Source organism: Anolis sagrei, chromosome Y (assembly GCF_037176765.1).
Source record: "Anolis sagrei isolate rAnoSag1 chromosome Y, rAnoSag1.mat, whole genome shotgun sequence".
Classification (NCBI taxonomy): domain Eukaryota; kingdom Metazoa; phylum Chordata; class Lepidosauria; order Squamata; family Dactyloidae; genus Anolis; species Anolis sagrei.
In genome coordinates, this window is record NC_090035.1 from 19,069,351 (window position 1) to 19,086,987 (window position 17,637).

The following is a 17,637-nucleotide window of genomic DNA, read 5'->3' on the forward strand; positions in this document are numbered from 1 at the left end:
AAGCCCTAAATGGTTTGGGGCCCGTCTATCTCTGCAGTTGCATCTCCATCTATGAACTGGCACAAACTCTTAAGATCCTCCGAGGAGACCCTCCTCTCACTCCCACCTCTGTCACAAGCATGCTTGGTGGGGGCGAGAGAGAGGATGCCAGAGATCCCAGATCTTAGGGCTCTGTGACCAGAATCCTGAGTTGACCCAGTTGACTCAGAAGTCGGAGGACCTGTGTGAAGTTGCCAGAGAGGAAACTAGAATGGCTGAACTGCAGTGGAGCTGAGTTGTTGAGTTGCTGACCAGGATATCGTATGCTGTGGCCTGTATACTGGAGAGCTGGTGTGTCTTCGGCTGAAGACAGGGAAGAAAAGCAGAGAACCCATTGAGAAGTGATTTATTGATGGAAAGCGTGAAGCTGCAAAGCAATAAAGCCAGTGGGGAGACTGCCAGATACTGCTGATAGTCTGAAAGTCAGTCGGCTGGGCTTGGAACTCGGTTTGCCAAGGGTCTCCTGAGGTTTGTGATTATGGCTGCTTCTGAACATCTGATGACAACATTTGAGAAGTTAAATGACTCTAATTATAAACAATAGTCCGTGCTTACATGCAACACCTTCTTGCGAGAGAAGGATTACAGAATATTATTTTAGGCACAGAAACCAATGCACAGAAAAACCAGAAAGCACTTTCAACTTTGATTTTGTGCTTGAATGCTGACCAATTAGTGCATGTTAGAAATTTGCAGACACCGAAGCAAGTATGGGATATTCGCAAGGAGGTACACATGAGAGAAAGAGTTGTTGCTAAGATGATATGGACTAAATGGCTGTATCGTGCCAAACTTGGGGAAGACGGAGATGTGAAGGCGCACCTCAAGCTGATGAAAGATTTGTTCCTGGAATGCAGCAACAGAGGAGTAGAGTTTAACAACAAAAATAAATCTTACATTTTGCTGGCATCGCTAAGTTCTGAGAACATCTGTTCCATTCACTGCATTCGGTAAGAACCCATGTTATTTAAAAAAAATAACAATAATAATAATACATAATAAAATAAACAAAAAAAATGTCGGCCCAAAAAACAAAGATGGAAAAAGAAATAAATGAACCTAAAATGTTGGGAAGAAAAGGATCAGGCCAGGAGGAAAATCCTCTGAAAGGTATATGGAAAGAACTACAGAAGATAGCCGAAAAAATGACAGAAAATCAAGAAGCAAATCAAAAAGAACTGAAAACAATAACTGAGAGACAAATCAGCCACCAAACACAATTAGACTTAATAAGAAAAGAACTCAAAGAAGACATAGGACAAATAAAAAAAGAACTAACAGAAGCTAGCAGTGAGATAAAAATGATAAAAACAGAAAATAAAACATTAGCAAAATCCCCCCAAAAAATACAAAACAATTTGGAGGAAATAAAGACCAAAAATGAAAAATTAGAGAGAGAACTAGAGAGACTTCACCAGAAGGAAACAGAGTACTACCTAAGATTTAGAAACCTAGAAGAGGAAACACAAGAAGATCTGCGATCCAAAATAATAAACATGCTAGCGACCTACTTAGGTAAACAAGAGGACATCATAGAAAAAGAAATTGACCGAACTTTTCGAGTTCAAACAAGATATGCTAAACAAAACAATTTAACAAAAGATGTACTAGTCAGTTTCACACGGAAGCACACAAGGGATGAAATCCTCACCCAAACTAATAAGAACCCAATAATAAGAGAGGGAAAAAAATCATTGTCCTAAAAGAAACCCCACAAGCACTTCTAACACGAAGGAAAAAATACCTCTTCCTTACGCAAGAACTTAAGAAAATTAAGGTCAGATTTAGGTGGGAGAAGACAGAGGGGATGATGATAACATATAAGGATAGAAAATACTGGATTAAAACCGAAGAAAAAGCTAGAGAATTTTATAACATGATAAAGAGAGAACAATCAAGCGAAGGAGAGGACAGAGTACATAAATCAGGCAGAATGGTGAAAAGGCCAAGACCACCATCCTCTGAGGAAGAGGAACATAAACTAGACCAGGCAATGGCATTACAGGAAGAGAAAGACGAGGGAGAACTGGAGGAGGAGGAGATAGAAGAAATAACAAACAATGATGATGTGTGAACAATATGTGAATATTTACTCGTTAAATGTAAACGGACTCAATTCTCCAAATAAAAGAAAAAGATTATTCCATCAAATAAATAAAGGTAACTTCAATATCACTGCACTACAAGAGACTCACATTTGTAATAAACACACTGCACACCTGGTACAGAAGAAACTTGGCAAAGAATACTACTCCTCATTCGAGAAAAAAAAGAGAGGAGTCGTGATATATGTCAAAAGGGAGATCCCCTCTGAATTAGCGTTCAAGGATCAAGAGGGCAGGGTGGTAGCAATCAGGATACTTATGGGGAATAAGAAGACATGGATATGTAACATATACGCCCCAAACGGGCCAAAAACAAAGTTTATAAACTCCCTGAAAGAAAAAATCCAAAAAACAGATTACGATAACCTAATAATAATGGGAGATTATAATGGAGTATTAGATACAAACCTGGATAAACACCCAACAAAGTCAAAACACACCAAAGCAACCAAAGCCCTACTACCAAAGACATTTCTAAACCTTAAAGAAGAACTAAATCTCCAGGACGCATGGAGACACTGCCACCCTGGAGAAAGAGACTACACCTTCTTCTCATCTCGCCACAAGACATGGAGTAGGATAGATATGATATGGCTAACAAATTCTCTGTCAATCAACATTCATAAAATACAAATAAGACCTAGAGATCTATCGGACCATTGTCCGATAGTGATGGAACTCTACAATAAACTAGAGGATAGAAAATGGCGCCTTAATGAAAACCTACTAAAAACAGATGAAGATATCCTAAGAAACAAAGAACTAATCAAAGATTATTTTAACATCAACAATACAGGAGAAATTTCGCCCCAGATAGTCTGGGACTCCCTAAAGGCAGTAATGCGAGGAAATCTGATTAAACAAAATGCCATCAGAAACAGAAAAAGGAATAAAGGAATGAAAGAAATAGAGAAAGAAATGGAGGAGAATGAACACATACTGAAGACAGACCCACAAAATGATCTTATAGGTACAAAATTGAACAGACTGAAGAGGAGAAAACACCAGCTAGACCTGGAAACAATAGCAAAAAAGTACAAATATGTAAAACAACAACATTTTGAACACGCAGACAAACCAGGTAAGTGGCTTGCCAGGAAGGTAAAAAGAAAGAAACAATCAACATATATAACAAAGATTAGAAGAGGAGAGAATCTAATAACAACTAACGGGGCAATACAAGAAGAATTCCATAACTTCTTTGCAAGATTGTACTCAAAAGGCGTAACAAAGGAAGAGAAGATAACCCAGTATCTAGCAAGTTTAAGACTAGAAAAAATAACGGAGGAGCAGAGGGAAGGTCTAAACAAAGAAATAACAACACAGGAAATAGAGGAAGCAATTAAAGATCTCGACTCCAGCAAAGCCCCGGGCCCGGACGGCTTCACTGCCTTATTTTATAAATCTATGAAGAAAGAAATAATACCACATCTAAAAAAAATAATGAATTTGGCAATGAAGAACAGTAACATCCCGGACATGTGGAAGGAAGCGGAGATAGTACTAATAGGCAAGGAAAATACAGATTCATCAGAAGTACAAAACTACAGGCCTATCTCACTCCTAAACACAGACTATAAGATCTATACCAACATTCTGGCTAAGAGATTTAAAACATTGTTAAAAGAATGGATAGGAGATGAACAAGCCGGCTTCCTTCCAAACAGAGGAGTGAAAGATAACTTAAGAACAATAATTGACTCTATAGAGTATTATGATATCAACATCCAAAAAGAGGTAGCATGGCTCTCCCTAGACGCGGAGAAAGCCTTCGACAACCTCAGCTGGCCATTCCTCAAATTACTCCTCGAAGAAATAGACATAGGGTTTCACTTCAAAAACGCAATAAACGCAATATATACAGAGCAAACAGCTCGAATTGTCATTAACAACCAAAGAACAGACAAGATAACAATCACAAAAGGCACCAGACAGGGTTGCCCACTGTCCCCGCTCCTATTCATCTTCGCTCTAGAAACATTACTAAAATCGATAAGGGAAGATAAAGAAATCATTGGCCTTAAAGTGGCCAAGCAGAACTATAAAACAAAAGCATTCGCAGATGACGTAATCTGCATAATAGAAGACCCGGTGAAAAACATCAGAAAATGGTTAGAGAAAATAGAACAATTCGGAGAGGTGGCGGGTTTCAAATTAAATAAAAATAAAACGGTAATCCTAACAAAAAATATGTCAAAACTAAAACAAGAAGAACTAACCAGAATAACAGGTTTCAAAATCTGCCCCAAAATCAAATATCTGGGGATATGGATTACGGCAAGGAACGCCCAACTCTTCAAAAATAACTATGACACCACATGGGCCAAAATCAAAACAGATCTGTCTAAATTGAGATTTCTAAATCTTTCCCTCCTTGGCCGCATCGCCTTGATAAAGATGAACGTCTTACCGAGACTCCTCTACTTGTTCCAGAACATTCCCATCATAAGGAACAACAAAGTATTCGATAAATGGAAAAAAGAAATAGGAAAGTTCATCTGGAACGGCAAAAAAGCAAGGATCAAACATAAAATCATGATCGACAAGAAAGAAAGAGGAGGCTTTGGGCTACCCAACTTAAAAACGTAATTTGAAGCATGCGCACTAGACTGGCTAAGAGATTGGATTTTGTTAAAAAACGAAAAAATTCTAGAGCTAGAAGGGTTCAACCTAAGGGTTGGCTGGCATGCGTACCTTTGGTACGATAAAATAAGAACAGAAAAGAACTTTGGCAACCACTTCATAAGGTCGGCGCTCATAAAAGTTTGGAACAGGTATAAAAAATACCTCCACACAAGGACTCCACTCTGGGTATCACCAATAGAGGCTACCCAGAGAAGACTCCTCGGCTGGAAGAAGTGGCCTATATACAGGGATCTACTTGTATACAACAATAAAGATAACACCTGGAATCTAAAAACGCAAAAAGAACTCGTGGAAAGCGTTGGAAACATCACATGGCTGCAATACCACCAGCTAAATGAAGGATATAAACAGGACCTAAAATTAGGGTTTGAAGCTAAGGATACATTATGGGAGAAAATTTTAAGATCGGAAAAGAAAACAATAACAAAAATTCACAATTTACTGCTAGAATGGGAGACCGAGACAGAAGGAATAAAACACTGCATGGTAATATGGGCTAAAAACTTTGGCAGAGAAATCAAGCTCCAGGAGTGGCAAAACATTTGGAGGAAAAAAATAAAATATACTTATTCAACATCATTAAAAGAAAACTGGCTAAAATGTTTTCACAGGTGGCACTTAACACCGCAAAAGCTGAGTCTAATGTACCGAGGGTATAAAAACACCTGTTGGAAATGTAAAACCAATGTAGGAAGTTACTTTCACTTATGGTGGACCTGCCCTATGGCCAGGGAATTCTGGAAAGAAATAAGAACAGAGTCCCAAAAAATTCTAAAAAAAGATATACCTTTCAAACCAGAGATCTTTCTGCTAGGTTTGACAGATAAAGACATAAAATTTGAACAGAACGACGACAAAATCTTTACTTACATTACAACGGCGGCAAGACTCACTTTCGCTAAAAAATGGAAAGATGAGGAGAGACCTAATATAGAACAATGGCTAGAGAAGCTTAGAGACATAAAAGACATGGATAAACTGACGTTTCTCTTAAAGAAAGGGTCTGGAAACCCGCCACCCAAAACGAGCTGGGACAAGGTGGAAGAATATGAAATGAAAAGAGAGGAAAAAGGATCTGATATAAACTTGTAAAAGAAATTAAGGATGGAAAAAAAGAAATAAAATATATGCAACCAAAATATAGGATCAACTGGAACGGTCCCCCCACACCCCGCCAAAAAAGGGGAATAGGGGGATTTCATAACAATTTATCTAATAGGACATAAAATGGAAGTCATTTGTTTTTAGATCGTATGTAAATGTTATGGACTGTATGTATGCAATGTCAATGTATTGTCTAATGGCTAATCGTGTGTGAAAATTTGTAAGTCTTATTGTCTTATCGTATTTTTAAAAAAACTGAAAACTCAATAAAGATGGAATTTTTTAAAAAAATGAAGGCGCACCTCAAGCTGATGAAAGATTTGTTCCTGGAATGCAGCAACAGAGGAGTAGAGTTTAACAACAAAAATAAATCTTACATTTTGCTGGCATCGCTAAGTTCTGAGAACATCTGTTCCATTCACTGCATTCGGTAAGAACCCAGGACCTTACCTTTGATCTAGTGTGTGGCAGAATCCTGGAGGAAGAAAAAAGGAGATGCTTTGATCGAGAAAGAAGCTGCAGTTTTGTGGAGGCATTGCCAGCTGGAGAAGGAGCCAGGCTGAGCGTGAGAGCTGCAGCTGTCTGGAGATGTTTTATATGCAATAAACCAGGGCACCTTGCCCGGAATTGTGATGCCAGGAGGAACCAGCCCAGAGGTCGAGCCCAGGGGAGCTATCGGGCTAGAAGGGGCTTTGGAACCAGCAACAGGAGTCATGCCGATGATGCAAGAGGCTGTGCAGGAGGAAGAGTGATGGTCGCAGTGGCAAGAGGTCTGGGCAATGCCAAGAGTGACAAATGGGTCTTAGATTTGGGAGCTACCCATCATATAACTAACAACATTTCCAACCTTTCAAGTGTGCAGACAACTGATGGAACAATGGTAACATTAGCTGATGGATCTTTTCAGATGTTCACACAGTATGGGATTTGTTATATACCATGTATTAGAGTAAATTGGGAGAAAGTTTTGTATGTGCCTCAGATGAAGTCAAACTTGTTAAGCGTAGCTACTTTAACAGATCACCAATACAAGGTTTCATTCAAGGGAATATATTGTTACATTCATGATAGAGATGGGAGTTTGGTTGGCAAGGGAGTCAAAAGGAACAAAATGTATGAGATGTTTGACAAAGTAAATAATGTAGAGGGACATGAAAATATGGAGATTATGTATGTTGAGAGTCAGATCCAACATGACCGGTGTATTCATCTTTTTCATAGAGTCATGGGGCATGCTAGTACGGAAGTCTTAAAGAAAACATTGAGTTTGTACCCTAATTACAGAATAGAGAATTGTTACTTTGATCTTGATTGCGCGATTTGTAATGAAGTGAAAAAGGAACCAATTAAGTATTACAAAGGGTCTAAAATCAGAGTTGTAAGTCTATTTGAAAAAGCGCATGTTCACATTGCAGGACTGTTGGATGAAAGTGGGGGAGGTTCAAAGTATGTGATGCTAATTGTAGAAAGATTGAGTCATTTTGGATATGTGTATTTTCTCAAGCATGTTTCAGAAGCTAAAGAGAAACTTTCTAATTGGCTTGATATCGTAGAGAATGTGTACGAAAAACAATTGGACCCTTTAATCATTAATAGGGGAGCCGAGATTTGTGGAGATGAGTTAAAACAATTTTTACAATCCCAAGGAATTGAATGTATGGAAATTAGTCAGACTAAAAATGAAGAAGGGGTTGCAGAGAAAAGAATTGAATTTTTGGAAGAAATGAAAAAAAAAGTATGCTTAAAGATGGAAAGGTTTCAAACATTTACTGGCCAGAGGCCATTCATACAAGCAATTATTTGATGAATCGATTGTGGGATCAGTGTTCTGGTGATATTCCATTTCACAAAATGTATGATTATGTGCCAAGTTATAAACACATGAGAATTTTTGGACATATGCAAATGTTTTGTTATCTGCTGATGAAAGAGGCAATAACAAGGAAAGATTCCATGAGATGCAGTTTATTGGGTATAACAAAAGATTTCTAAAGTGTTTGGATTCACCTAAGACTGTTAAATATGCTAGAGTGGCATATTTTCAGAAGTTAAGGGACTGGAACGAGTTACACACAAACAAACAAAATCTGCATGGGTTTCCTTAGATCAATGAATGAAGTCAGACTAGACTTTAGGGGGGTAAACTCCAAGGGGAGATGACCCTTAGTTCCCACCCAAGAGGGAACGCTACCTTGGCGAGCCGTCAGAGAAGCCTGATCCCAGCAATTTTATTAATATTAATAATTGAAAGAGACTCTTGCCAAGGTGAAGAAGTGGCACCGAGGTTTATTGTGCGATTCAGCTGAGTCGGATGCAAATGCGGGGATAGCTCACCCACAAGCATACCAGTACATTGATCAGAGGCATATTTATAGCAAATTCAAAGTTGCAGAGTTCAAACTCCCCACCCCGGCTTCCCTGTTGTTCCCTGCCATGATTGGGCGATGGGCAAACAGCTGGGAGGTGGCCCTCCCGCCCCCGGTGCCTCTGGACCAATCAGGAAGCTCCATTGGTCCGTAGGAACCAATGGGGAGACCTCTGCCACCTGGTGGCGACAGCCAACCAGGAGAGATGGAGGCGGGATGAGGGAGCACAAAGGAATCTGGGAAAGGAGTAAACAAAGGAAATGCCATGTGGCCAGTTAGACAAAGGGGAAATCTCAAGCCAGCCTGATCTATCAACATGTGTAGACTGGGGTGATTGTTTCTTGGTGGAGATAGCTGAGTTAATTAGAGCAAAGGCAAAAGGTTTTTCGAGGACCTTTTGTCCTTCAGGAGGAAATATGATTAAGATTTTTGCCAAAGAGGCAAGCTGAGGGCTGGGCAAGTGTTCAGCTGAGGGTTGGGCAATTGCCCAGGCTATTGTTCATGCCAAAGGAAGTTGTGGATTAAAAAAATTCTGGAATGTTTGGGGCTTTGTAGTCCCTTTTGTGGAGTTTCTTCATGTCAGAAGAAAAGGGGAAAGGCTTCTGCCACACAAAGAAATCAGAAAACACATTTCATACATCTAAAGTTTATAAAAGGCAAGATTTCATAAGGTTTGTCCATGTGGGGGGAAAGAGTGTCCATAGGGGATGGCTAAAACGCAAGGGTATTGCACAAAGGTCCCGGCAGGAGTTCTTGAGTGGCCCAAATGGACCTGGTGTCTCTGGAAACAAGCTTTGCTCCCCGTCCTTGGAGAACTACAGCTCCCAAGAGAGGCAGAGACTCCAAGGTCTAGCTATTCCCAAAGTTTCATGGGGTCCTCATTGTTGTTAAGGCCTTGGCAAATTGACCAAAACTTAACCCCTATTGTGCAGTCTGGTACCTTTGTCCTTTGCAGAACTATAAGTCACCATCCCTTGTTGGGGGGCGGGGGGGGCGGGCATGCTCGACATCAAGATCAGTGAAGAAAGTAAGGTCACTTCATGTGTTGAAGTGAAGCAACAGCAACAAGTGAAGTCAGAAAAAGACAGTAAAGAAGTAGTACATTTCACACAAAAGTCAGAAAAGTCAGATAGAGAATCACCAAAGAGTACTAGAAAGAGTACAGGCAAGGCAACAAATACACCTGTAAGAATAAGTGTGCAAGTTAAACAGGAATCTCCTCAGCAGAAAGTAGCTTCAGAGCAAGTGAGTGCAGTTAGTAGGAGACATGCAGTTAAATATATTGAGTATCCTAATTTGGCTACAGGTGAAGTTCACAGAGTTGCAATTGGGAAAGGTTACATGGATTATGATGACTGTTATTTCTAAAGTGTCCTAAATTGTTCTGAATTGGTTTGGTTTAATGATGCAACAATGTAACAATGCTATGTTTTAAAAATGTGTTTTCGCCAAAATGTATGTGTTTTGCTAAAGTGCCATGTATTTTGTGTATTGCAGTTTTCCAAGAGATTGATATTATCATGTATATTCCCTGTACTGATGTACTGAATAAGAGAAATGAATTCATGCTATCATGTTGTTTTGAATGAACAGTGTAATGAGTAATAGAGTTATAAGAAGTAAAGAAAATAAATGTATGTTAAGTAGAAAGTATTAAGAAAGCAAATGAATGTCATTTTCAGATGTTAAGTTGTTAAAGTTATAAAAGTAAAGCAGATTTTGTGTATGTAATGAAGATAGAGAATTACATTTAAAAAGAGGGGGAATTGTCAGAGTATAATGAAGTTTTGTAATATGTTTTAAATATAATTAATGTATTGCTACTATGGATGCCACATAGAGTGTAATGTGCTGAATTGTTTATCTTTGAGGTTGTGATTGAAGAGTCATGAGATAAGCTCTCTACTGAGTTGTGTGAGAAATTTAGGGACTTACCTGTTTGCAGCAGAAGAATCAAGCAGCTGCAAGATCTGTTTTGACTGTTAGGTTTCCTGTGTGTTCTCTCCATGCTTAGATGCTTGCTGTAATGGACGTGCCTTTGCTGTGTGCTTAGTAAACTTGAATTTGCTTGTAACCTGATGTCTCCAGAGTCCATGATTTTCAGAGCTGTATTTGGTGAACCTGGCAGAGCTTCTGTGGAAAGGCATTTAAGCCGACATTTATTACCCTGGTCATTCTCCTAACAGGACCCTGGAAACAGCCCATCCCCACTTTTGTCGTTTACCTATTCCAGTATTATATCCAAATGCCTGTTCTATCTTATTTCAATTTGTATCAGTCTTGACCCAGCCTTTTAAATTGTTCTGACCCATTCCTTTTCCATGCCCTAACAAATAGACATGAAGAGCAGGCAGGGTGTTGTTGGGTAATCCCATGCTTATGTTGCTGGTACTTTTATTTTTTGTTCATGTTGTGATTTTGTATGTTTTGATGTTTTGTTTGGAAACCACCCTGAGTCCTCCTGGGGAGACAGTGGTATATAAAGTTTTATATATTATTATTTTATTATTATGATAGGAATTGCAGTATCTTCACTCACTTCCTGAGACCACTGCGATCCTCACCAATGACAGTTTATGATCGAACTTGGCATACAGAGCCTCCATGACCCACTGTACATCCTGGTCCAGTTTGTGAGGATATCGAGCAAGAATTTGGGGATCTTTCCCAGGAGGCAGAGACCAGTTAGACCCACCAAAGAGAGTCCATTTGCCCTGGTGAGACAGAAAAAAGCACCCAAAGAATTTTCCCTGATTTTTCCAAATAAAAGTCTCACCAAGTTGAAGAAAAGCCACTGAGTTGTCTTTATTTCGTCCCAGCTGGTACAGTCAAACCGCAATCCAAAGTTGATATGCTTGGCTGGGTAAAACAGTGCATTTTTATAGAGATACGGAACTATCAAATTCAAACTTCCTGCCCCCCCCCCCCGCTGGCTTTGCACTGATTGGTTGGAGTCATCAGCTGGAGGGGAGGCGTGGCCAGCTTAGGCACACCACAGCCAATAGGAAAGCCAGCACTGCTTTGGCTTCTCAGTTAATGGGGAGCGAGAAGGCGGTACAAGTAGGAAACAATGAACTGTGAGGAAAAATGAGTGCATTAATGTGACTTAATATCTTGTCCAATTGCTGGTGATAATCTGGAGATTCCTCAAGCTAGTCTTGTATTGTTCCATGCGGTGAAATATGCAAAAGTGGCTGATGCAGATGCCAAGCCTCAATAATCTCTAGCCTTGGGTATGGGATCAGTTGATACTATCTGGTCTCTGGTTTTGGCCAAGGGTATGAGGACAGTGTGTGAGACAGTTGAGGCACCCAGATCCTCCTGAAGGCAGGATGTCCCCTTTGTTGAAGAGTGATTGAATCTTCATGGGATGCTTCCTTCAAGTGGCCATGCTCCGAGGCCTGAGGAAGCACAGTTGTTTCTGTCCATGCAATAAGTCTTTGTTGAGTCCTTTTTAATTAAGGAGAAATTCCATCTCAGGTTTTCCTAAGACTTTGGTATGCTAGGGTCATGAAAAGGTAGCATTTCATATTTTTATACATAGACACATATATGGGGTTCATAAGGCATGCATTCATAAAGAGGGGAAAGAATTCATATCAACCCATCCCACCCACAGAGAGTCCATTAAAGTTCAAAAATCCTAGTGAAAATTCATGAGGCTTGGGGAAAAAAAATTCTAAAAAGTTTCCAAAAGTTTATCAAGGTTTAAGAAAAGTTATAGAATCCATGGGGGCAAACTGGGAAAGGTCCCCCAAAGACCATTGGGTGCTTGGTGAGTGATTGCAAGTGCTGAAGGTTGAGAGCCATGTTGAAAAATGAGGAAAACTATAGATCCCATCTCGTCAAGGACCAGAATGGCCCGTTGGTTTCCTCGATTCCCCAAGGGGTGACCGCAGCATGTTCCCCAGATCAACAGGCTCTTCAGGCATCAATGAGATGGTGGCAGCGAGGTCATGGCAGTGGGGAGCCAGTGGGGCTCCATGTTGAGTTTTGGGGCAAAAAGAGTTATTCCTGGGGTGGAGGAGTTAGTGGAGCATTTGTCTTAGAATTTGCCCAGGAGAAGAATAGCACCAATTTTGGAGCGATCCATTGACCAGCAGACACAGGGACCTGATGGGTTTCCGTATCCATGGTTCAGAGGAACGCAGTTCCGGCCTCTCCGGGACGCAAAAATCGTATCCTGGGCAGCCTGGCAGCCTTCTGCAGCCCAGAAGAGAGAAAGTTCATGCAGAGAATAGTTAAGAGGCAATAAGGGACACAAAGTAACACCATAGAGAGGATACAGTTACAATTAATTGATACTTTATTGGGGGATTTGTTACAATATTAGGAAGAGGGGAAAGCAAGGCAGAAAGAGTCTCTAGTTGAAGCTGCAGCTGTGGCCACCTTTCAATGGATGCTGGCCCAAGCGGGCAACGGAGAACTGTGGAACTCCCTGCTGCAGGTAAGATCAGCTTGAAGGCAGGGAGTTCTGGGTTGTTCCTCCTCAGATGGACTATGGATGATGGGACTTGCATATAGGAATTTTAGTTCACCCACACCCAATCACCTAAGCTGACATTGGATCTAGGCTAAACTTGCAGCACAAACAATGCCTTCATCAAATAACCTGGGCACCGCTGCATTCCCAAGCTAATATCTATTAGGCTTGGGCGGTTTCGTTCGTTAATTTTGTAATTCATTAAATATTTGTTATTTTTAACAATTACAAAATGATTACAAAATTTATTTTCAAACCCGGAAGTGTTTTTAAATATCGAAACGGCATCCTCCATCTTTTTTACGAGCTTCCGCCCGTTTCGGAAATGACGTTTTAGGGATGGAGGATGCTGGGTGCGCCGGGAGCCAATCCAGCGCTCCCAAGCACCGTGGCTCATTGTGATTGGGCGGGCTGCCCTGTAAAAGCGGCTCCGCGTGGCTGCATTGCTCATTGCGAAGGAGACAGGAGGTGCGGGAGGGAGGCTTGGTTGGCTCTTGGCTGTTTGCTTGCATTCATTCATTCATTCATTCATTCATTGCTTGTGCTTGCATTCATTCATTCATTCATTGCTGGGAGCAGCGGGGAAGCTTTTCCCTGTTTTCGCCCCACAACAGGGCAGGGCAAGCATTTTGTTAATTTTGCATTTTTAAATATTTCTGATAAATATATTTCTTTTATTCTTTAAAAAATTCAAAAAATATTCTAAAAAAAAGAAAAAAAAACTTGTGTGCCTGTGTGTGTGTTTGTCCCTGTTCTGTGCCTGTGTTCGCTCCACAACAGGGCAAGCATTTTGTTAATTTTCCATTTTTAAATATTTCTGATAAATATATTTCTTTTATTCTTTAAAAAATTCAAAAAATATTCTAAAAAAAGAAAAAAAAACTTGTGTGCCTGTGTGTGTATTTGTCCCTGTCCTGTGGCTGTGTTCGCTCCACAACAGGGCAAGCATTTTGTTAATTTTTCATTTTTAAATATTTCTGATAAATATATTTCTTTTATTCTTAAAAAAATTCAAAAAATATTCTAAAAAAAGAAAAAAACCTTGTGTGCCTGTGTGTGTGTTTGTCCCTGTCCTGTGCAACAGGGCAAGCATTTCATTTGTGTAGTTCCAGTGCGGTCCTTTTGCCAACACAAAAGTGCTATAATACAGTGCTCGCTCATTATTTGTGTAGTTCCAGTGCGGTCCTTTGGCCAACACAAAATGCTATAAGACAGTGCTCGCTCATTATTTGTGTAGTTCCAGTGCAGTCCTTTTGCCAACACAAAAGTGCTATAATACAGTGCTCGCTCATTATTTGTGTAGTTCCAGTGCGGTCCTTTCGCCAACACAAAAGTGCTATAAGACAGTGCTCACTCATTATTTGTGTAGTTCCAGTGCGGTCCTTTGGCCAACACAAAATGCTATAAGACAGTGCTCGCTCATTATTTGTGTAGTTCCAGTGCGGTCCTTTGGCCAACACAAAGTGCTATAAGACAGTGCTCGCTCATTATTTGTGTAGTTCCAGTGCGGTCCTTTGGCCAACACAAAATGCTATAAGACAGTGCTCGCTCATTATTTGTGTAGTTCCAGTGCGGTCCTTTGGCCAACACAAAGTGCTATAAGACAGTGCTCGCTCATTATTTGTGTAGTTCCAGTGCGGTCCTTTGGCCAACACAAAATGCTATAAGACAGTGCTCGCTCATTATTTGTGTAGTTCCAGTGCGGTCCTTTTATATTTGATTTATTTTATGAAATGATTTTGTTTATAGAGCATTTAGCATTGCGCAATCGCGTCCGCCATCTTAACAAATCGATTCGTTATTATCCTCAATAACGAATCGATCCGTATTTAATAACGAAGTTTCGGAAGTCGTTTTTGCGCATGCGCAAATCGCATCCGCCATTTTAACGAATCGATTCGTTATCAACTTAACGAATCGACCCGGTTTCAATAACGAAGTTTTGGAAGTGATTTGCGCATGCGCGGGGGGTCCGCCATCTTAACGAATCGATTCGTTAATAATAACAAAATTTCGTAAATACCGAACTTTTTTAAAGGAAAATTTTGTAATTCTTTTAAATAATGAAACGCAACCCCCCCCCCCCAAAACGAATCGATTTTAGAAACAAATTTTTGTGTTGTTACCCAGGCCTAGTATCTATATAAATAAAAATGTAATGTTCATTTGTGGGATTAATATAATTCAAAAACCACTGGACAGAATGTCACCAAATTTGGCCAGAAGACATCTACTAACCCAAGGAGCGACCATCACTCCAAAAAAATTGAGTTTGTCATTTGGGAGATGTAGTTGCTGAGATTTGTAGTTAACCTACTGAACTCCACCAATGATGGAGTTGAACCAAACATGGCACACAGGGCCAACAGAAAACACTAGAAGGGTTTGGTTGGCATTGACCTTAAGTTTGGGAGTTGTAGTTCACTTACATCCAGAGAGCACTTTGGACTCAAACAATAATGGATCTGAACCAAACTTGGCATGAATATTCCATATGCCCAAATATGAACACACATGGAGTCTGGGGGAAATATAGCTTGACATTTGGGAGTAGTAGTTACTGGGATTTATAGTTTATTTATAATCAAAGAGCATTATGAACCCCACGAACAACAGAATTGGGGCAAACCTCCCACACAGAACCCACATGACCAACAGAAAATACTTAAGGTCACCCAGTCCAACTCCCTTCTCCAGGGCAAGAAAACATTATCAAGGCCCTCCTGACAAAGAGCCATTGAGCCATAGATATAGATAGTAGGCCTGGGTAACAACGGAAAAAATTGTTTCTAAAATCGATTCGTTTTTTGGGGGGTTTTGCGTTTCGTTATTTAAAATAATTACAAAATTTTCCTTTTAAAAAGTTCAATATTTACGAAATTTCGTAAATGTGAAAAAAATTACAAAACATTAACGAATCGATTTCCGAAACAATAACGAATCGATTCGTTAATGGCGGACGCGACCACGAAATACGCTAAAAAACCTCCAAAAACTTCTGAATCTTCCCTCTCCCTCTGTTGTTGACTGTTGGTGTGATATTATAATTTTTTTTCACTAATTAAACCAAAAACAACCATAAAACTTGCCCCAGACATGCGGAAATAATAACGAAACGACCTCAAAACAATAACGAAACGAATACAATAACGAAATACGAAGCATTTACAAAACTATCTAAAAATTCGTTTTTTTAAAGAATTGCTCCAGAATGGTTCGTTATCGTTTTGTAATTTAAAAAATTAACGAATTATTAACGAATTACGAATTAACTAAACGAAACCACCCAGCCCTAATAGATAGATATGATTCACATACACACACAGATATAGTATCATAGATTTGAAAGGGACCCCTAAAGAAGGACGATTATTTATTTATTTATTTATTTATTTCATTCACTTATACCCCCGCCCTTCTCACCCCGAGGGGGACTCAGGGCGGCTTACAGGGAGGGCACAATTAGATGCCCAATCACACAAACAGGTAATCCAAAAATATAACAATTCAGCAATTAGATTAAAACATCAATACATAGTAAAATCATAAAACCTAAAACAATCTAATGTCAGAGTCCATATATCAGAGTCCATACATCCGTTCTACTCCGTTTGTTCTTGTCTATCACCAGGTCCTTGAGTTAGTTGTCAGAGTGACCAAAAGATTATATATTGCATGTTCCAGAGTACGCAAATCAGACAAACTCCACATCAACACTGACAAAGAAACAACAAGAAATACTGTTTAACCACAAGCATAAAGGCATTATATTATTTTGTCATTATTTTCCAGATGACCAGACCGGGCAACAGCAACGCGTGGCAGGGAACAGCTAGTAATTAGGGCTGGGCGATTTCGTTCGTTAATTTCGTAATTCGTTATTGATTCGTATTTAAATTAGCTTATGAACCGATATTGAACCATTTACGAGCAACTAAAAATCGAAACAAATTTTTCAATTCGTTTCGTAATAATTTTCGTAATTGTTTCGAAATCATTTCAAAATCGTTTCGAAATCATTTCGAAATCGTTTCGTTATTACTTCCGTATGTCTGGTGCAAGTTTTATAGTTGTTGTTTGTTTTCTTAGTGATAAAAAAATAAATTATCACACCAACAGTAAACAACAGAGGGAGAGGGAAGCTTCAGAAGTTCCCCCAGTCCCATTTGGAGGGTTTTTTAGCATATTGTGCAGTCGCGTCCGCCATTAACAAATCAATTCGTAATCGATTCGTAATTGTTTCGTAATTTACGAAATTTCGTATATTTCGAACTTTTTAAAAGAAAAATTTCTGAATTCTTTTAAAAAACGAAACGCAAAAACCCCCTAAAAACGAATCAAGTTTAGAAACAAATTTTTCCGTGGTTACTCAGCCCTACTAGTAATATATAAGAAAGCCCTCCCTCCTTTCTTCTATCCTTATCTCCTTCCCTCCTTCGTGGCAGCATGGCTTCTGCGGATAGCATCCTCCTTTCAGAGGAGGAGGCGAGGATTTGCTACATGTCTTCTTCAAAGAGAGGGAGAAGGAGAAGAAAAAGCCAAGGTGAAGAAGAAGATGAAAGAGGAAAGAAGAAGGATCTGGGGGAAAAGAGGGAGAGAAAACATCATGAGAGAAAGCCAGCCGGGCCGCGCCTTTTAAGGTAGGACCAACGGCAAATGAGAAACACAAAGATGATAAGAAGAATTGCACGGCTTTCGTAGAGGGAGGCGTTTTTTTTGTTCCTTTCTTGCCCCCGCCCGACAGGTTTTTTTTGTCCCCCTCTCTGCTGCTGCGTGTTCTTCCTGGATGGAACGTTGAAGGGCCCAACGTTCCAAAGGGCCCAACGTTCCAAAGGGGGAGCCTCTTGGGTCCTTTTCCCTCCTTATTCTTATTTTTATTATTATTTCTGTACAT

General features: G+C 39.8%; 1 protein-coding gene and 1 long non-coding RNA gene across 2 annotated transcripts in view; both read left to right on the forward strand.

The window, feature by feature from the left end:
- The window catches only part of LOC137095161 (phosphomannomutase 2-like), an 86,002-nt gene extending 74,997 nt beyond the window's left edge, over positions 1–11,005 (forward strand). The window contains exon 8 of the mRNA XM_067461497.1: positions 10,778–11,005. Coding sequence (XP_067317598.1) covers positions 10,778–10,840 — 63 coding nt within the window. The 3' untranslated portion in view covers positions 10,841–11,005. The remainder of the gene's footprint in view (positions 1–10,777) is intronic.
- Positions 11,006–17,159: 6,154 nt separating this feature from the next.
- The window catches only part of LOC137095729 (uncharacterized), a 45,476-nt gene continuing 44,998 nt past the window's right edge, over positions 17,160–17,637 (forward strand). The window contains exon 1 of the long non-coding RNA XR_010908891.1: positions 17,160–17,383. This is a non-coding gene — a long non-coding RNA (uncharacterized lncRNA). The remainder of the gene's footprint in view (positions 17,384–17,637) is intronic.